Consider the following 15,410-nt stretch of genomic DNA (forward strand, 5'->3'; position numbering starts at 1 on the left):
AGGACTTTACAGCCTTAACATAACCTATTCACTTCTACACACAGATTAACAATTCCCTATGAAAGACAGAAAAAGGAGGAATGCCTGAGAAGAAAGTGCAACAGCAACATCTCGACGCTGCAAACAGAGCAGACACCTCAACCATTTATTTCATTTTGCTCTAATTTTTAATCTAACCTCTGGTCGGACAATTTTAAAAGAAGGCAATGCAGACATCCTGAAGATCACAAGGCTCAGTAAGCACCAGCACACTGCACACCTTCTTTATTACACACAGATACTAGGTGGCAAATTCAGTGCTTCACTCAGTCATTCAGTGAAGAGAGTTTCTGCTTCTTTCTAAAATGGGTTAAGAAGCAATTTGAAATCTCTTTCTTGAGGTTGAAGAATTTCTCTGAACAGATCTGTAGTGATGCTGTGAGCCTGGCAAATATAAAACACTGTTAATTGTCATAATTCCTGAAACACACTCCAAGTTTATATGTAAGTTACTTCCACTAGTCTGCTCAGATCAATGTTTGCTAACCTACCCTTATTTTTACATCACCTTTTATATAATTATGTCAATTATATAATTGTTTAAACTCAAGGAACTTCAAAACAAGTAAGGGTTATATACAAAGACTCAAACTACGTCAGGAACTAGCTAGTCAGCTTTATTGTAAAAATGAAACAAAATGAGCCACACAGGGTTGCTCTCTTTTCGGTATTATAACTGAAAGACACAGTTGCAAGTCAATATTGATTTTTTCTTTTAATTTAAGAGAGCTTTATACTTCTATTAAAAATGCATATTTTAAACTTCTTTTTCACATAAAAAGTTTACTAATTTGGGGGCTAAAGTAAAATTTGTCATGAATAGCTCACAAGCATGAATCTGTGTTACTACTCTAGCAGCTGCAAAAATATCTAGCCTCCACATGGGTACACCACTTACTCTTGCCATAATTGTAAACATGCTGAAATACTAAAAAAAAAAAAAAAAAAAAAAAAAAAAAGAGAGAGATACAAGATGAGGGGAAATCCTTCTCCTTCCATGTCATAACAACAAAAAGAAGCTTTACAGGTTTCCTACCAATCAGTTAGGACTAACTCAGACCAAGTGAGAAGAAACTGCAAAACCAAACTCAAAAGATCCTGTCAAGCACACCTGTTCTTTTATGTCAAGATGGTTCCTCCTGAGCACTTCACTTTTTGACTGCATGATGGCTTCATAGATTTTTCTGGTCTTTTACTTTCTAAGTAATTCTTACTTTGCCTACCTGTTGTCAAAAATCCTTGACCCATCCCTCTGTGGTTAGCAATATCCATGGGAGTCAGTGATCTCTTCTGAGATGTGTCTCTCTGTAAAAAGGGAAGATATACTACTAGCTAGTGTGATACACTTATCTACTGAAACGGTTTTATGATGTTTTTCATGATCTAATCCAGTAGACTGAATCCTACCAAAGCGCAAAGCTCCAAGCAGCACTAAAACTGTACACTTCTAGCATACAGACTCCCTCAAAGGAAGACTGCACACCTCTAACACACGTACAACCCTCAAAGGAACAGTTTGATGCATCAGACCTGAAAAAAAATTCTTCCTCATACAATAGTCCCACACCCTCCCCAAGACTTTTAACATCCTCCTCTCTACAGGTAGCAAGAACCCCTGTACATCAGAAGTCAGGAGAGAAATGAGACCTTCTGTACATCAACACTGGGCATGAATGAAAGCTTCTTCCCCTTGACATGTCTCTACTTATATTGTAACATACCCTGAATGTATGAGTTGTGTTGGGCCTTGAAAATTGATTAACAGTAACAGTTCTTTCTCTGAGTGCCGGTTGCTCTATCCTGCGAGGCACTGCACTTGACACTCTGTTAAGAGCATATCGTCCTTGAGGCTGAGAGAATTAAAAAAAGCATTAGGAGAATGCAGCAACTGAATCAGTTAAAATATTTTTTTCTGTTGCCACACAAAAGTACACAAGGAGAAAAGAAAAATATGTTTGCACTGACCAAAAGCACCAATTTAAGGGTTCTCATGTTTTTCAAACAGATGTGAGACTGTTCCTAATACTAGTCTCTAATTCCCAAAGGTTTACATTAATTAAAATAATAAAAGATTTTACATTTATCTCAATTCAAAATATTATTTAGAAGAAGAGTAATATCAACATGCCAATCTACTTTCATTCTGGTAATTTATGATTTCCCCAACCTTCAAAAATAGGCTGGTATAAGATGATCTGTTTTGTTCAGTTGGTATCCTTTTCTGCTTCAGTCAGCATAATTTTCTACTTCTTATAACTTAACATTAATGAATAAAACACTGAAAGGAGCCTTTTAAATCCAGATGCATAAATGTGCAAGGTTACTATCTTGTTGATTTGCTGTTTTTCTATTTTTTTTAAACCAGATTTTTCTGTTGTTAGAGAAGTCTTTCCACCGTGATCTGTTTGTGACCCGTTTTAAACAGACTTCTCTTGCATTGTAATGATACCCCAGTGTAATTCACATTAACATGTTAAAACCATCTATGAAATACAAACCAAAACAAACTGTAAAATTGGTCCTTTCAACCAGTGACACAGAGTGGTTTATTTCTGAATAGCTTGAAGTTCTTCACCAGTACAAAAATGAACACAACTTACAGAGCTCTGTTGAGGTCGAGGTACTGAAAGATATTGTTCAAGAGCATCAGAATTTATTGGTGGTAATTTGTTCCGTGTTGCAGGTGCATGAGCAGAAGACAAACGATCTGAGCTGGCAACCCTACAGAATTTTAAGTGTTCTTCTTTTAGGAAAATTCATGTTACAGACTTCTTCACTGAAGCAATATGAAATTATAAAGTAGTACATTTCTTTATAGAGGTTGGCTACAAAACATAAGAGCACCTAATACAGCAATAAAAAAACAAAACAAATGCCTTTCCTCAAAAAAGCATGGTTTGGCTTGCTTTCTTTTCCTCTCTGAATTCTACAATTAATAACAAATCATGGCTTAGTTTTCAAGTATTTTGCAAAATCTTTCACTGGTGAAATTTCAGTAAAGTTCTGAGAAAACCAGAGAAAAAAATTAAAAACTCACAATTTCGTCTGTCTTAGGATTTCCTCATTGTACATATTAGGAACTTTTGAGCAGAGCTGGTCAGAGGTGAGAGAAGGTAACCTCCGATGGTTTGGTAGTTTCCTAGAAGATGCCAGCAGTGCCTGAGATGATGACAGAATACTATTATCAGAAATTCTCCCCAGCCTAGCAAGTGCTGAATTTGGAGCAGTGGAGGCAGTGCTCTGCTGTTTGTCTTCTTGTTCATTCCTAGGGAAAGAGAAAGAAATTATGAATTAGGATCAAGAATCCTTTTATCCTTAACAGCATATCATTTCAACCTCTGCAAATCACTGTCACATCAGTGATACATACAAACAAAATCACTGCCTTTTTATTGCCTTTTTCTAATTGAAAAACATTTTTTATGCAGTGTGAATTATGTCACATTTTGAAAATGTCAATATCAAAACCTACTGTATTTTTTCTACTCTGGTAACATGCCTCTGTTGGAGTGGTTTTGCTTGAATTGTCATCACACCATTCAAATCACTACAGAAGTGGCTGGAGAAACGCTGAACCTATCAAAAACCAATAACTATGCGTTAACCCTTATATTTTTGAAGGAAGACCTCAAAAAGCACATAGTTAAGAGACATTTTACTTGTATTTTAGAAAAGTTTCTATTAAGACAGTTTAATAGAATTCTCAGTAGTAGATGGTGCAACTATGTAAATTCACTTATTTTAAACAGATTTTTACAAATATGACTTTCATAATTTTGTTATTGAAGTGCAATTCAATTTAAAATACTCTTTCAGTTGAAGACAGAGTTTGATTCTCCAAAGCTTCCATTTTCCCTCAGCAGAGGGCATAGAGTCTAGAAATTATTTATGTACGCATTTTACTTCTGGCTGCTGGGAGCACTACAGAGCAAAGCACACCAAAGAGGAGAAGCAAGACCCCTGTAACTATCTTTTCCATGGTCTTTATCTCACTGCTTAACAAGCATGGTAAAAGAGCAGATGGAAGAGAATGAAGTTGCTTGAACTCGACAGAGAGAGAAAAAAACCAGAAGTGGTGGTTGAAAAAGGAAACGTGTGCAAAGCAGGTGACAGAGGGAGAAGGCAGCAAGCAGGACAAAACAGAACATTTTATCAATATAAACATGAGCTTCCACAGACAGGTGAGGCCTAGTGCCAACGTGCTGGTGGGTGTACTGCAGAGAAAAAGAAGTTGCAACTTCACATCTCTGCAGTCCAGGGAAAAGCCCACTTTGTTTTCTTAATTCTATCAAGAAATTACTGGACCACAATAAAGCAAAATTAAGGACAGAATACAGTCTAGGGCAAAATACAGTCTAACAAGACTCTCTTGGTAAAGTAACTGCAGCAATATCTTAGGGATAAATGGCATCTTTAAGAACTACCAAAGAAAAACAAGTGACAACAAATAAAAAATGCACATTTCATTAACCTGCATTTTAAATCAGATGACTTCAAGCACACCTAATTGGTATAAAAAAACCAAAACGGGCAGAAAAAAGAGCCTTTTCAAGTTTCAACCAAGACTGTCCAAGGTTTGCAGAAAAAAAGAACACCATTTGACAGAAAGTTATTTTTTATTTTTACCTGTGATGACACAGAATGAGGCCCAAAAGATACACTTCGTGCTTCAGAGCCTCTGGAAAGAGGAATGCTCCCAGTATCTGTTATAATATGAATGGCTGGCAAATGTGGCAGTTTTGCTGTAACAGCTTTCAGTTTTTCCAATTTTTTTTCACACTCTGTACAACAGCAAAAAAAGTAGATGTAATAAGAGGAATTTTCTGTTTACTGGCCATCCTTTGTTGGGGTTCAAAAAAATATTACACTTCACAGTAAATAAAGACTTTTATATCTTTTTAGGTTTCCATATTATTTAAAAATCTACCATAAATTATGTTTTCCTAAAAGCTTTCCCATTTGTTTATGCTTTCTCTGACACTGACATACAAGTTTGTCTATACAGTTAGAGTTGGAGGTGGGTGTTTAAGGAAATATTGCTAAGACTTTGAAATGTTATTTAAAAATCCCCAAAGATTTTTCTTTTTAAGCAGCAAAAAAAATTTAAAAATATGTATAAAACAAAAAGTCTATTGATAGTGTCCTTGTCTGACAGCAGCTACATGGTGTTTCATTTTGGGTGTAAACTACTATCTTATTTCTATTATAAATACAAACTCTTTTCCTTCCTAGTTGAGACACTTTGGTAACTAGCTATCTGTCATAAGTTCATGACCTTCAAAAAGATAGAAAATCAAACCTATCATAACACTGCTAAGCTATCCTCCCTAAACTATAATATTGAGAGCTAAACAATCTGCCTGTGATGTAAAAGGGACTTTTATACTTCAGTAACACCTGAAATGCTAAATTCTGATGCTGCAAGCATTCTGAGAAATTTTGCCATTTCTTACTTTGTTGTACTCTTATATTTGAGGTTGAGTGTACCTCATACTTGAGGTAACTTCCAAAACCCCCTCAGGTATTCTTCTATTACCATCCTTTTAAAATACATTGAAAGAACGAGAATTTCCCTCAGCCTCCAAAGACAATATATGCACAATAAATAGATTTTCATTTCTAGTTAATTTTCCTTGTTACAGTCCATTAGAATATGAAAACATAAAATAAAATTACATGCGTCACCATTTCTTCATCCTGTACTCGTGAACTCCTAACATCAGCAAGACTGTCTATCTCCTACCTAAAGGGGTTTTTTATTATCAAAGTTCAAACACTGAGGACTAGGAGACTGATTCCTAAGTTCCAGATTCACATCACATCATCACTGATCCCCTGCTAACAGCATCAATCTGCAACTCAAGCCAGTGATTTTTATTTTTTTAAACATGCTCTCCCAAAATGAAGTTATTTCAGTAAGTATTTTTCCCTTTTTTTCCCACCTCTCATAAAAAACTCCCTGAAAATTAATAAAGTTTTTATTTTACGTGCACGTGTGTGTTGTGTGTGTGCATACATTCTCATGGCAAGGCATTACATATCTTACAGTGCTCCAGCACTGGTTATCTTAAATAAAGCTTGGAAAATTTGGTTATTTTAAGGGGTAGGGGAGAATCACTTTTCTGAGTTACATTTAATAAACACCGTATTTGAAAATATCAGATACCTGGGATACTAGTTTCCCAATTTTTTTTAATCAGTTCCTCCAATATTCCAATGACAGTGCTCCAAACATGATCAAACACTTCAGAAGCCACAGCATCTTTGATACAGGCATTGGGAGAGACAGGGGGAATGCCACGCTTACTCCTCTTCTCAGAGAGACACAACTTCTTTTGTTCCCAACTCTCATCATCGCTAATAAAGGAAACAAATTCAAAAGAACTCTTATGGATTTTGCCTTTTTTTTTTACTTTCCTTCCAATACAGAAACATAAATACAGAAGAAAAGGCAGTCAGCTGTAGATTGACAAAAAATTCAAATTCAAATGCACCTATGCGAACAGAACCTATCATACACATATAAGGGTTTCTTTTATTTTTTTGCTTGCAGTTGAAAAATTAAAGAATCCCACCAGGGCATTACAACAGAAAGATGTGCAGCTCTAGGAAAAACCTTTATACATGGCACTTAGTCATTTGAGACTAAATCCTATACTCTTTACAGTAACATAAATGAACTATTATCTGTTGCATTTGTCAGGAGGACCATAACATAGAATATTTCTTTTTTTATCATGCCCTGTGTACCTGCACACATCTGCAGCACTCCACCATCGATCAAAGACAAAACAACTTTAAAGGATTTCTGTAGTCTGACAAGAATAGCAGAGCCTATAGCCTTACACATACCTTCTTCCTTTCCACTGCTGTGAGGACAGTTATGGTTTTTTGGGTTTTTTTTCTGTTTCCTCCCTACTTAGGGCAGCACATTGCAGCAACATTTCTTAACTTGGTCTTCTAACACACCTCTCAGGAAGGAAGTTTTCACCTTTTTCTTTTTTAATGCCATCATATTTCTTTTTAAGGAATTCATTTTTTTGAGATCATAAAGATGATTCCAAATTCATACTGGTTTCTACTATCTCCCTTTCTCAGTCACTTCTTCACTTCTTCCTCAAACTTAACTGCATAATTCTTAACTATAACTGAAACGTGGCTGAGCAGTCCAAATCACAATATGACCAAGCTATTTTCATATCAGGCTTTTTAATGCCTCATGTTTTAGTTATGAAGAAAAAGGTATTTCAGAGTTGAAGAAAACAAGAGGCATACGAAGGAGGCACAAAGGAGAAAACACCTTCAGACAAGTGTCCCTCTCAAATTAAATTTGCTTACTTAGCAAAATGAGGAGAGAAGAATACTAAGAGTATTCTCAAAGGCAGTAACCCCAGCCCTCTCAGAAACAGGACTGAAAGGGTGTCAGTCTGGTTCCTCAGGTTTTCAGAACAACCATGTCTTTGTCCTGAATGTGCATAAAAAAGCATAAAAAGCTATGCTTTGTGCCCAACTAGTCTTACCAAAGTTTTCCCCTCATACAGGCCTTTTAGGAAACAGTACATTATGATCTTTCATCCACCCAGTAGCCTAGTTGCTGGAACATTCAACTGGCTCACAGGAAACCTCCGTTGACTGTCAAGAAAATAACTGACTCCTGCTCCTCACAAAAATGCTCTGAATGCAGGCTGCAACCAGCAGCTCTCCTAACAAAGCTCTAATACACTGCACTGAAAGAATTTAAGATTCTTTATCAGGGCAGACAATAAGAGAATGTACAGTATAATGACCCTAAACAACCTGCTGCTCAAGGCACTCACCTGGGAAGAAGGGATGCCTTCATTCTACCCCATCTCATAATTAAATATTCTTTTTACTGAATCTCCATGCACCAAACACCTCAAAACAACTAGTGGTTAAGACACATCCCTCTGACATGGAAGATGTGAGTTTTGAACCACTAGAAAGACAACATACCTAATCTTCCACACGCTCAGTGAGTGCTCTGACCACTGTGCTACCAAACACAGGGACAGAAGGAACTGTATCTTACAGAAGAGAAACACAATTTATGAACCCTGACATGGTTCACTGATAATTTTTCATTATATTCTTCAAAAATACATATATCTGTTATTTACAGTTCCTTGCTGTCAAAGGCAAGATATTCTTCTATTTTTCCATCCATATCATAGATTTCTTCTTCCAGGAAGGAATACATGGCTGAGTCAGAAATCCTAGTGGAACTTGAATCCAGTGATTTATGTATTGGAGATGCTGTTGGGATCAGTTTAGAGCCCGAAATGCAGAGCCTGAAAAAAAAAAAATCAACAAAATGAAAATTAAACATTCAAAGAAAGAAGAAAGTCCATATTTAATTATACTGATATGTTTCACTAATACAAAAATAGTATTTGTACATACTTCTGAAGGGGGGAAGACGAAAACGAAAACTTGAAAAAAAATCAACATACTCTTTTGTATTACTAGTATATTCACAGAGGCCAGGCAGACACTTAGTATCCACATAGGTATCATTTCTGCTCTGAAAATGCTGAAAGCCTTCATCCTTTGGCACTAGAAGCTGCTTTCCTAGAACCCTGAATAAAAGGAGAGAATAAGCAGTTTCTTAGATGGAAGCCTATGCCATATGCAAAGATCCAGAATACAAATACCTGCAAACAGTAGGTAATGTAAAAGCACACCTTACATATGCTTTCAAAAGCAACTCATGGAGGGCTCAGAGCCTTGTGTAATACATCAACATCACCCAGTTTTTAAGTCATTAAAGTGAAGCTGATTTACACTAGATGAGATTCTAGTTTATAAATTTTAAGAGCAAATAGTGAAACTTGTTAGATTCTTTTAAAGCCAGATAAACACACTTCCTTTCTTACCAACACTCCGTAAGAAACATTTAAAAATGGATGCAGAAGACAAATAATATCTGCTGTGCCTTTACTTATCTAACTTCAGTATCCATCAGTGTGAGCAAAAGTGCTAAGCAATAATGTTTACATGGAAAATTAAAGCTAAAATTAATGTTCAGAAAATGCAGGAACTCCAAAATGCATAATGTAGAGGGATAGACAGAAAAGGTAAAAGAAACTCTAATAAATATACACAAAATTATGGTATAAAATAATTTCTGAACACAGTATAGTTAAATAATCGTTCCTTACTGAATTGTTTTTCACTAGAATTTACAAGGGATCTCAATAGAATTTACCAGTCAAATCTGTAGTGCAAGCAGCAATGTTCAGACTCACCTGAACATGTTTTCTTGAGACTACCTTTTACAGAACAACACTTTATGCCACATGAAGCTCTAAGCAATGGCCTTTTTCACTCTTTATTTTGTAAGCCAAGAACAAAAAGCTTTCTCTTTAATAGATCTGATCTTTCTCTTATTGATGACAGTTCTTGAGTATATTTATTCGCACATGTTGAGCCACATATTCATATATCAACACAGCTGTTTTATAAATTAAAAAAAAAAAAAAGGACAGCCAGCAAGCAATTTGAAGCACAACTCAGAAATAAATCTGGCATCCCAGAAGCTATTCTTCTGAGTAACTAGTCAACACACACCAAGTTTAAAGGTTTCATCTTAATAAATGAAAATAAGTTTTGTTTTCTTTTTAAACCACAGGAGGTACCACATCCCTTAGTAGCAAATGATGCAGAAGCTCCCAGATTTCTTCAGTTTACTTTCAACCTCTTGGACTTGGTTGGTATTGCCAGCATTAGATTTGAATCAAAAAATACTACATACAGGGAATCACTTAAAATAAATTCTACCCCGTGAAAATACCCTAAATAATATAGAGAAATTACTTAATATTTTGATTGAATTACACAGCACAAAAATCTGTCTCCATTTTATGCATGCTCTATTAATTTTCACAGTATGTAAACAAGGCAAAATATGGCTTGATGCTAGTGAAAACTGCCTCGGTTATTTGACAATTCTGCCTTTTTCATGACAAAGAAATTGTTAGTTGATTTTGGTTTATATTTACAGATACCAAGCCTCTACAAATTACCTAAAAGCACTGAAAGCATACCACAGTTATTGAAAGCATTTTTTAATGGTGTTAACAAACTATTGACTAGAAGACAGTCATTACACATGCAGGCCTATGTTTAGAATAAGAGTAACCATATCTCATAAAGAATGTCATGCCACCATTTATGAAGGCAAGACAGTATAATGCAGAGCAACACTGACTTGTCCCCTGTGTTACAAGAAGCAGTCATCAGGCTGCCTAGAAATTCTGCACATCTATGCAAAGCAATTCTTATTAATCATGTGTGCATCCTCATATCTATTCATTGGTTATTGCTGGGTTAATATAACACATTGTTTTACATGCTTAGGAGGATGTTGTGGCTGTGCAGTATATGTGAGGCATGTGGTCGCCCTTCATATTTCATTAATTTTTAGAAGAATCAATTACAGAATTACTGAATTTCTTGGAATTTCACAGTATGTTTTCACTTACAATAAAATCAAATATTTATTTACAAGATGTATTGTTTATTTAGGAAAAGTCATTATGAAAATGATGTGTTATTATTTTCTCATTACATCCTGCTAAATTACCTTTGCCAGCACCACTTTCCACACTTACTGTGCAACTATGGCACAGCTCAGTCCCAGAGATACAGATTTGAATGCGTAAGTGTTGCTGATCATAGAATCACAGAATCAGCTGGGTTGGAAGGGACCTTTGAGATCATCAAGTCCAACCCTTGATCCACTACGACTGTGGTTACTAGATCATGGCACTAAGTGCCACATCCAGTGCCATACATTAAGAGCGATCCATAAGAGAGTACCCCAAAAATTCAAATTAGAATGATAACTGATGAAAACTAGTACTAGCAAAACGTTTCTTTACCTTAGGTGAGGAAATTGTTCAACCCAATCGGCACATTCGACCTGCAAGCTCTGCGTTTGGGTGGTCACTTTTCCTTCAAACAGCATTTCATCAATCTCCAAAAATAACTGATGTACTCTTTGTGTGTTGGCTTTATCAAATTCCTACATATTATAAAGTTAATAGTTGTTAGCAAATTGGCGTCTAAATTAAAATTACCACAATATATAAAGAACAAAACAACTTGAATCAATTTAGCTGGGCATGTCAGAATGCATGTTCAGACCATTTATTTGAGACACACAATTTATATACCACAATGCAAAAAAAAAAAAAATTCCCATATAGCTGACTTGAGCAAGTTGATTTAGCAAAAAGGAACTAGAAGCCTACATTTCTAGAATGTTAACAGACAACTGGCAGCTGCCCAGGATTAGCCAACAGAAAAAAAAAAAAGCTATAATGTGTCTGGACTACCAGCCTGCTCCCTGCTCCAACATGAAGCATCACACTGCATCTCTGGGACCCATGGCATCAAAGTTCCCTGCTCTTTCTCACTAAAAAAGCTAAGAGGGCAAAGAGGGGGCACCTTCCATCTGCATGACCTAGTCTGGTGGTTAGGAAACAGTCTCAGTGTGAGAAATGCCCTTCCCACACCTCTTCACTGAACCCACAAATCAGTGCAGCCAGAGACAGGTGAGCACAGAGGTATATGAAAATAGCAGGGAAGTGCCTAATTTTATCCAGTGATGTGGAGACAAGCACTTGGCTGAGGGTTCCTCGGCTGGGGCACTGTTCATAATGACATTTGCCACTTACATTAGATACTTTGATATACTAAAAAAAGTGGTAATACTCAGGGCCCAAATCACATTTGTTCACTTCCAGCTGAATGCTTCAAAGCATTTCAGGCTACAGAAGGGATCACACTGAGAAGGAATGAGAAAATAGCTCTCATACAGGTTATTGTATAACCCAGACTGAGGCTTTCTCCTGAAGGGCTGGCAGCGACAGATAGGATCAGTACCCTAAAGGTTAGGACATTATGCAAGAATAATGGCAGAACTACCACTACGAGCCATGGAAGGGTTTTTAAAATGAAAGTGGCAGCAACTGCAATGCTTTTGGATTTATTCAACACTGCCAGCCTGCACCAGGTATGCCTCAGAGGTCAGCCTCCATAAAAGGTACGACCTCTCTCTGTATCATCTACAAAACGGAACTGAGCTTATGTAAGAGCTAAATATTTACCAAGACTGGGAAAATTATACAGATGTTCATGAATGTACTTTATAACTGAAAACACTGAGAATAATTCAAATTAGACATCACCTACACTATGTAGTATTTGAAAACACATATTTAATCATTCTGATGGACTCAGAAACCTAAGCCTACCTTCTTCAGTAAAACAGGTTTGTTTTCCTCAAACTTCATCATTTCATATTTTTCTTTGTTACACATTAGCGGCACTGATACCAACTTGTAAACAAAACTATTTTTTTAAAAATTCAATTAATTCAATTTATTCAATCACTAGGCTATTATGGATGAGGTGCTGCATGTCCATTTTCAGTAAATATTAATCTTTTCTACAATATTTAAAGAAAGAGAACTGTAAAAGTTTCTGTGACGCACATCATCCCTCCAGGAGAAAACCGAACTGCTTTCAGTAGACAAACCAGTAGTATAGCTGTTTATTCCAGACCAAGAATTATTCAACTCCGTGGGTGTTGTACAGCCACTAGATGAAAGTGATGAAAGTGTTTCACTGAAAATATGACAAATTAAAATGAAAAACACGATTATTTTCTGTATAAACATTTTTAAAATAAAGCAACCTATCACGTAAATGGACAGCAACATGTATACAGCATACATTTTCAAGTAGAGTGCTATGAATACCTGCTCCTATTAGTACCATTTACTGCCTTAAAGGCAACTCCTCCTACACTATTATACTTTTGTATGTATATATATCATTGCAACTGTATGGGCCCTCTAAAATATGCACATATATGTGTGTATGTATTTAAATATATCTGTACCCATGTACCTATATTTCCAGCTCTAACAATTATTTGGTTTCCCCAGTTCAGCTAGTGACCCTACGAAATACCACATGTTATAAATAACATAAGCCTTCTTTAACTCTATTAGAAGCTATCACAAGAAAACATTTGCAAAACTAAGCACAAGATCTCTACAAATGCTTCAAATACTATTGAATTATATATCTGTATGCAGTGCCTTCTATGTTGTTAAACTTGGTGTACTTTAAATCTTGAGCTCTGGCATTAAAGTCCTCGAAGTCCTACCTGGTCCCTGCCAGCTACCACCCACACTGGGATGCAGGGAAAGTAATGGCAATCAAATGTGCAGGCCAGGCAAATTCTAACCAGTGTCATCTGAAATGAAACTTCTTGAAAGTTAACTAACCTACAACATTGGCAAGCATGATTTCAACTGAATCATGAAGTCTGACTCTCCTTCCAGACTTAATCAGTGACCTTTACTACAGTCTCAAAATACTCAAATCCGCAATGCAAACCGGGAGTAAAGTTCAAACCCTCTAAAAAATGGGTTAGTTCAATTTATATCCTGAATTAGGTTGTGCAACAGTTATTATCCATGAGAATAACTAGAAGCATGACAAGTGAAAATTGATCCCCATCTTGAAATGTCTAAATCAAAAGTGCATTAATGAAGTACTGTTACAGCAGTACATGCATACCAAGTATAATTGTCGATGGCTTCCTGCACATTTTTGGCAAAAACTGATGGAAGAGACTCTCCACTTTTTCCAGAGATACACCGACTTCTGGAACCTCTGGACAGTCCCTTCCTATAAACACAGAAACACACCATTTCATAATTTTAACTAAAATTAATTTGCACCTCAAATGGAGGGGAGGGAGGAGGGAAAGACAACTACTCCGTTGAATTTTTCGATCCTATCCATCAACACAAACATTTGCTTGAAACAAACTACCTTGTTTTAAAAGAGACTTGTTTAACTCCACAGGCATCCTCCTTCAATTGTGTAGTTTAAACTTTGCACAAGGCACACACAAATGTAGCAGCACCTCACAATTGCAGCAACAGAGCAAAGGCACAAACCGGTAACTGCCCATACAGTAATTTATTTACCTGTGTGTTTCTGTTCAATCATTAACATAAGTCAACCTTCTCAGCTGTCTCTCCACATAAAAAGAAGTTACAGATAAGCTGCCAAGCAAACAGTGTGCTTTACTAAAACTAGTTTAGTATACGTTTTAATGAAGGAATGTTTGTTTGTTTATTTGGAGGGGTTGGGTTTTTTGTTTGGTTTTAGCTTTTTTTAATGGAAACTGTTTATAACCACATCTTTCTATAATCCCACTAAGTTTTGTCATCAATAAGCTAAGCCCACCTCTTCAGAACATACACAGATGTGTCAGTGTTCCTCCGAAACACTTTTATAACAACGGAGTGCTTTACCTGTGAAAGTTCCTATTTTCATCCCATAAAATGCTCAGGTCATAACTGTGAACAGTAGTACGATTGCATCAAAGTACATTTGTGAATGAGTAACTATAAGGAAAGAGCTAACAGTTCAAGAATTTTCTTCATTTCTTTAGACAAGAACTGTAGCTTTGCCCTGCAACAGTTAGGACTGCTGTCTTCTTTCTATCCTGATATTTATCTTGCCATTACACATATTACAAAGATACATGTCAAATTCTAACTCCCCACTCAAATGGACTACATAACAAATCGTACTCCTATATCTTAGCGAATAAGACACCAAAAACCTATCAGAAGTTGAACTTCTCATCAGGGAAGACCTTCAATTGCAAATTCTTGGAGGCTAGTACAAAAGCAGTGGAAAACATCTCTATGTGTTTGCTCAAAATATTCTAGCTCTTCCCTAGATATCCGCTTTTGGTCAGTCAGCAGCAGGAGGCTCTATGAAAATTCATGCAGTCCTGTTCCATGACTGGACTCTCATGTTGTCCTAACACCAAAATCTAGCTTCCAGGCAGTAACAATGAGCTCACAGCCCCATCTTCTACACAGAATACTGTTTCCTTCTGTTCCTGTACATATCTCTCTGTAATTTCATTTGCCAGGTTATTGCTCAGGCAGCCTTATAAGGTCTTTCAATACTATTATAGCTGATCTTCATTCTTAGTACTTTTCTAAAGCTTAATATCACCACCAAGATTTCACACTTCACTGTTCACGTCTTTACCTGGTCAACTAGCTCAAACTGCCCTGGACTGATTCCAATGTAACATCAGTGGATAAAGAAACCATTTACTGTTACCTTCTGCTTCATACTGTAGTCATTTGCCTGTACAAGAATCCTTTCCTCTTTAATTCCAGTTGCTTTATTTACTTGACAGACTCTTGGCAACATAAGCTAACTACACCGATTGGGTCTCCTGTATCTGAAAGACTTTCTGACTTCCTAAAGAACCCAGTGAGCCGGGGGGGGGGGGGGGGGGG

General features: G+C 36.5%; 1 protein-coding gene across 6 annotated transcripts in view; it reads right to left on the minus strand.

Annotated features, from left to right (window-relative positions):
- Positions 1-116: 116 nt before the first annotated feature.
- The window catches only part of FAM149A (family with sequence similarity 149 member A), a 27,553-nt gene continuing 12,259 nt past the window's right edge, over positions 117-15,410 (minus strand). For 3 of the 6 annotated variants that reach the window (XM_027636068.1, XM_027636064.1, XM_027636065.1), the window contains exons 2-14: positions 13,654-13,764; positions 12,558-12,690; positions 10,941-11,083; positions 8,511-8,636; positions 8,178-8,348; positions 6,206-6,396; positions 4,666-4,820; positions 3,512-3,615; positions 3,077-3,304; positions 2,640-2,760; positions 1,761-1,889; positions 1,263-1,344; positions 117-423 (exon numbers count right to left, since the gene is read on the minus strand). In XM_027636068.1, the coding sequence (XP_027491869.1) occupies positions 350-423; positions 1,263-1,344; positions 1,761-1,889; positions 2,640-2,760; positions 3,077-3,304; positions 3,512-3,615; positions 4,666-4,820; positions 6,206-6,396; positions 8,178-8,348; positions 8,511-8,636; positions 10,941-11,026 (1,467 nt within the window). In that variant the 5' untranslated portion in view covers positions 11,027-11,083; positions 12,558-12,690; positions 13,654-13,764 and the 3' untranslated portion in view covers positions 117-349. The remainder of the gene's footprint in view (positions 424-1,262; positions 1,345-1,760; positions 1,890-2,639; positions 2,761-3,076; positions 3,305-3,511; positions 3,616-4,665; positions 4,821-6,205; positions 6,397-8,177; positions 8,349-8,510; positions 8,637-10,940; positions 11,084-12,557; positions 12,691-13,653; positions 13,765-15,410) is intronic. The other 3 variants (XM_027636066.1, XM_027636070.1, XM_027636067.1) reach the window with 3 other exon arrangements.

Source organism: Corapipo altera, unplaced genomic scaffold, assembly GCF_003945725.1.
Source record: "Corapipo altera isolate COAL_440 unplaced genomic scaffold, ASM394572v1 22b, whole genome shotgun sequence".
NCBI lineage: Eukaryota > Metazoa > Chordata > Aves > Passeriformes > Pipridae > Corapipo > Corapipo altera.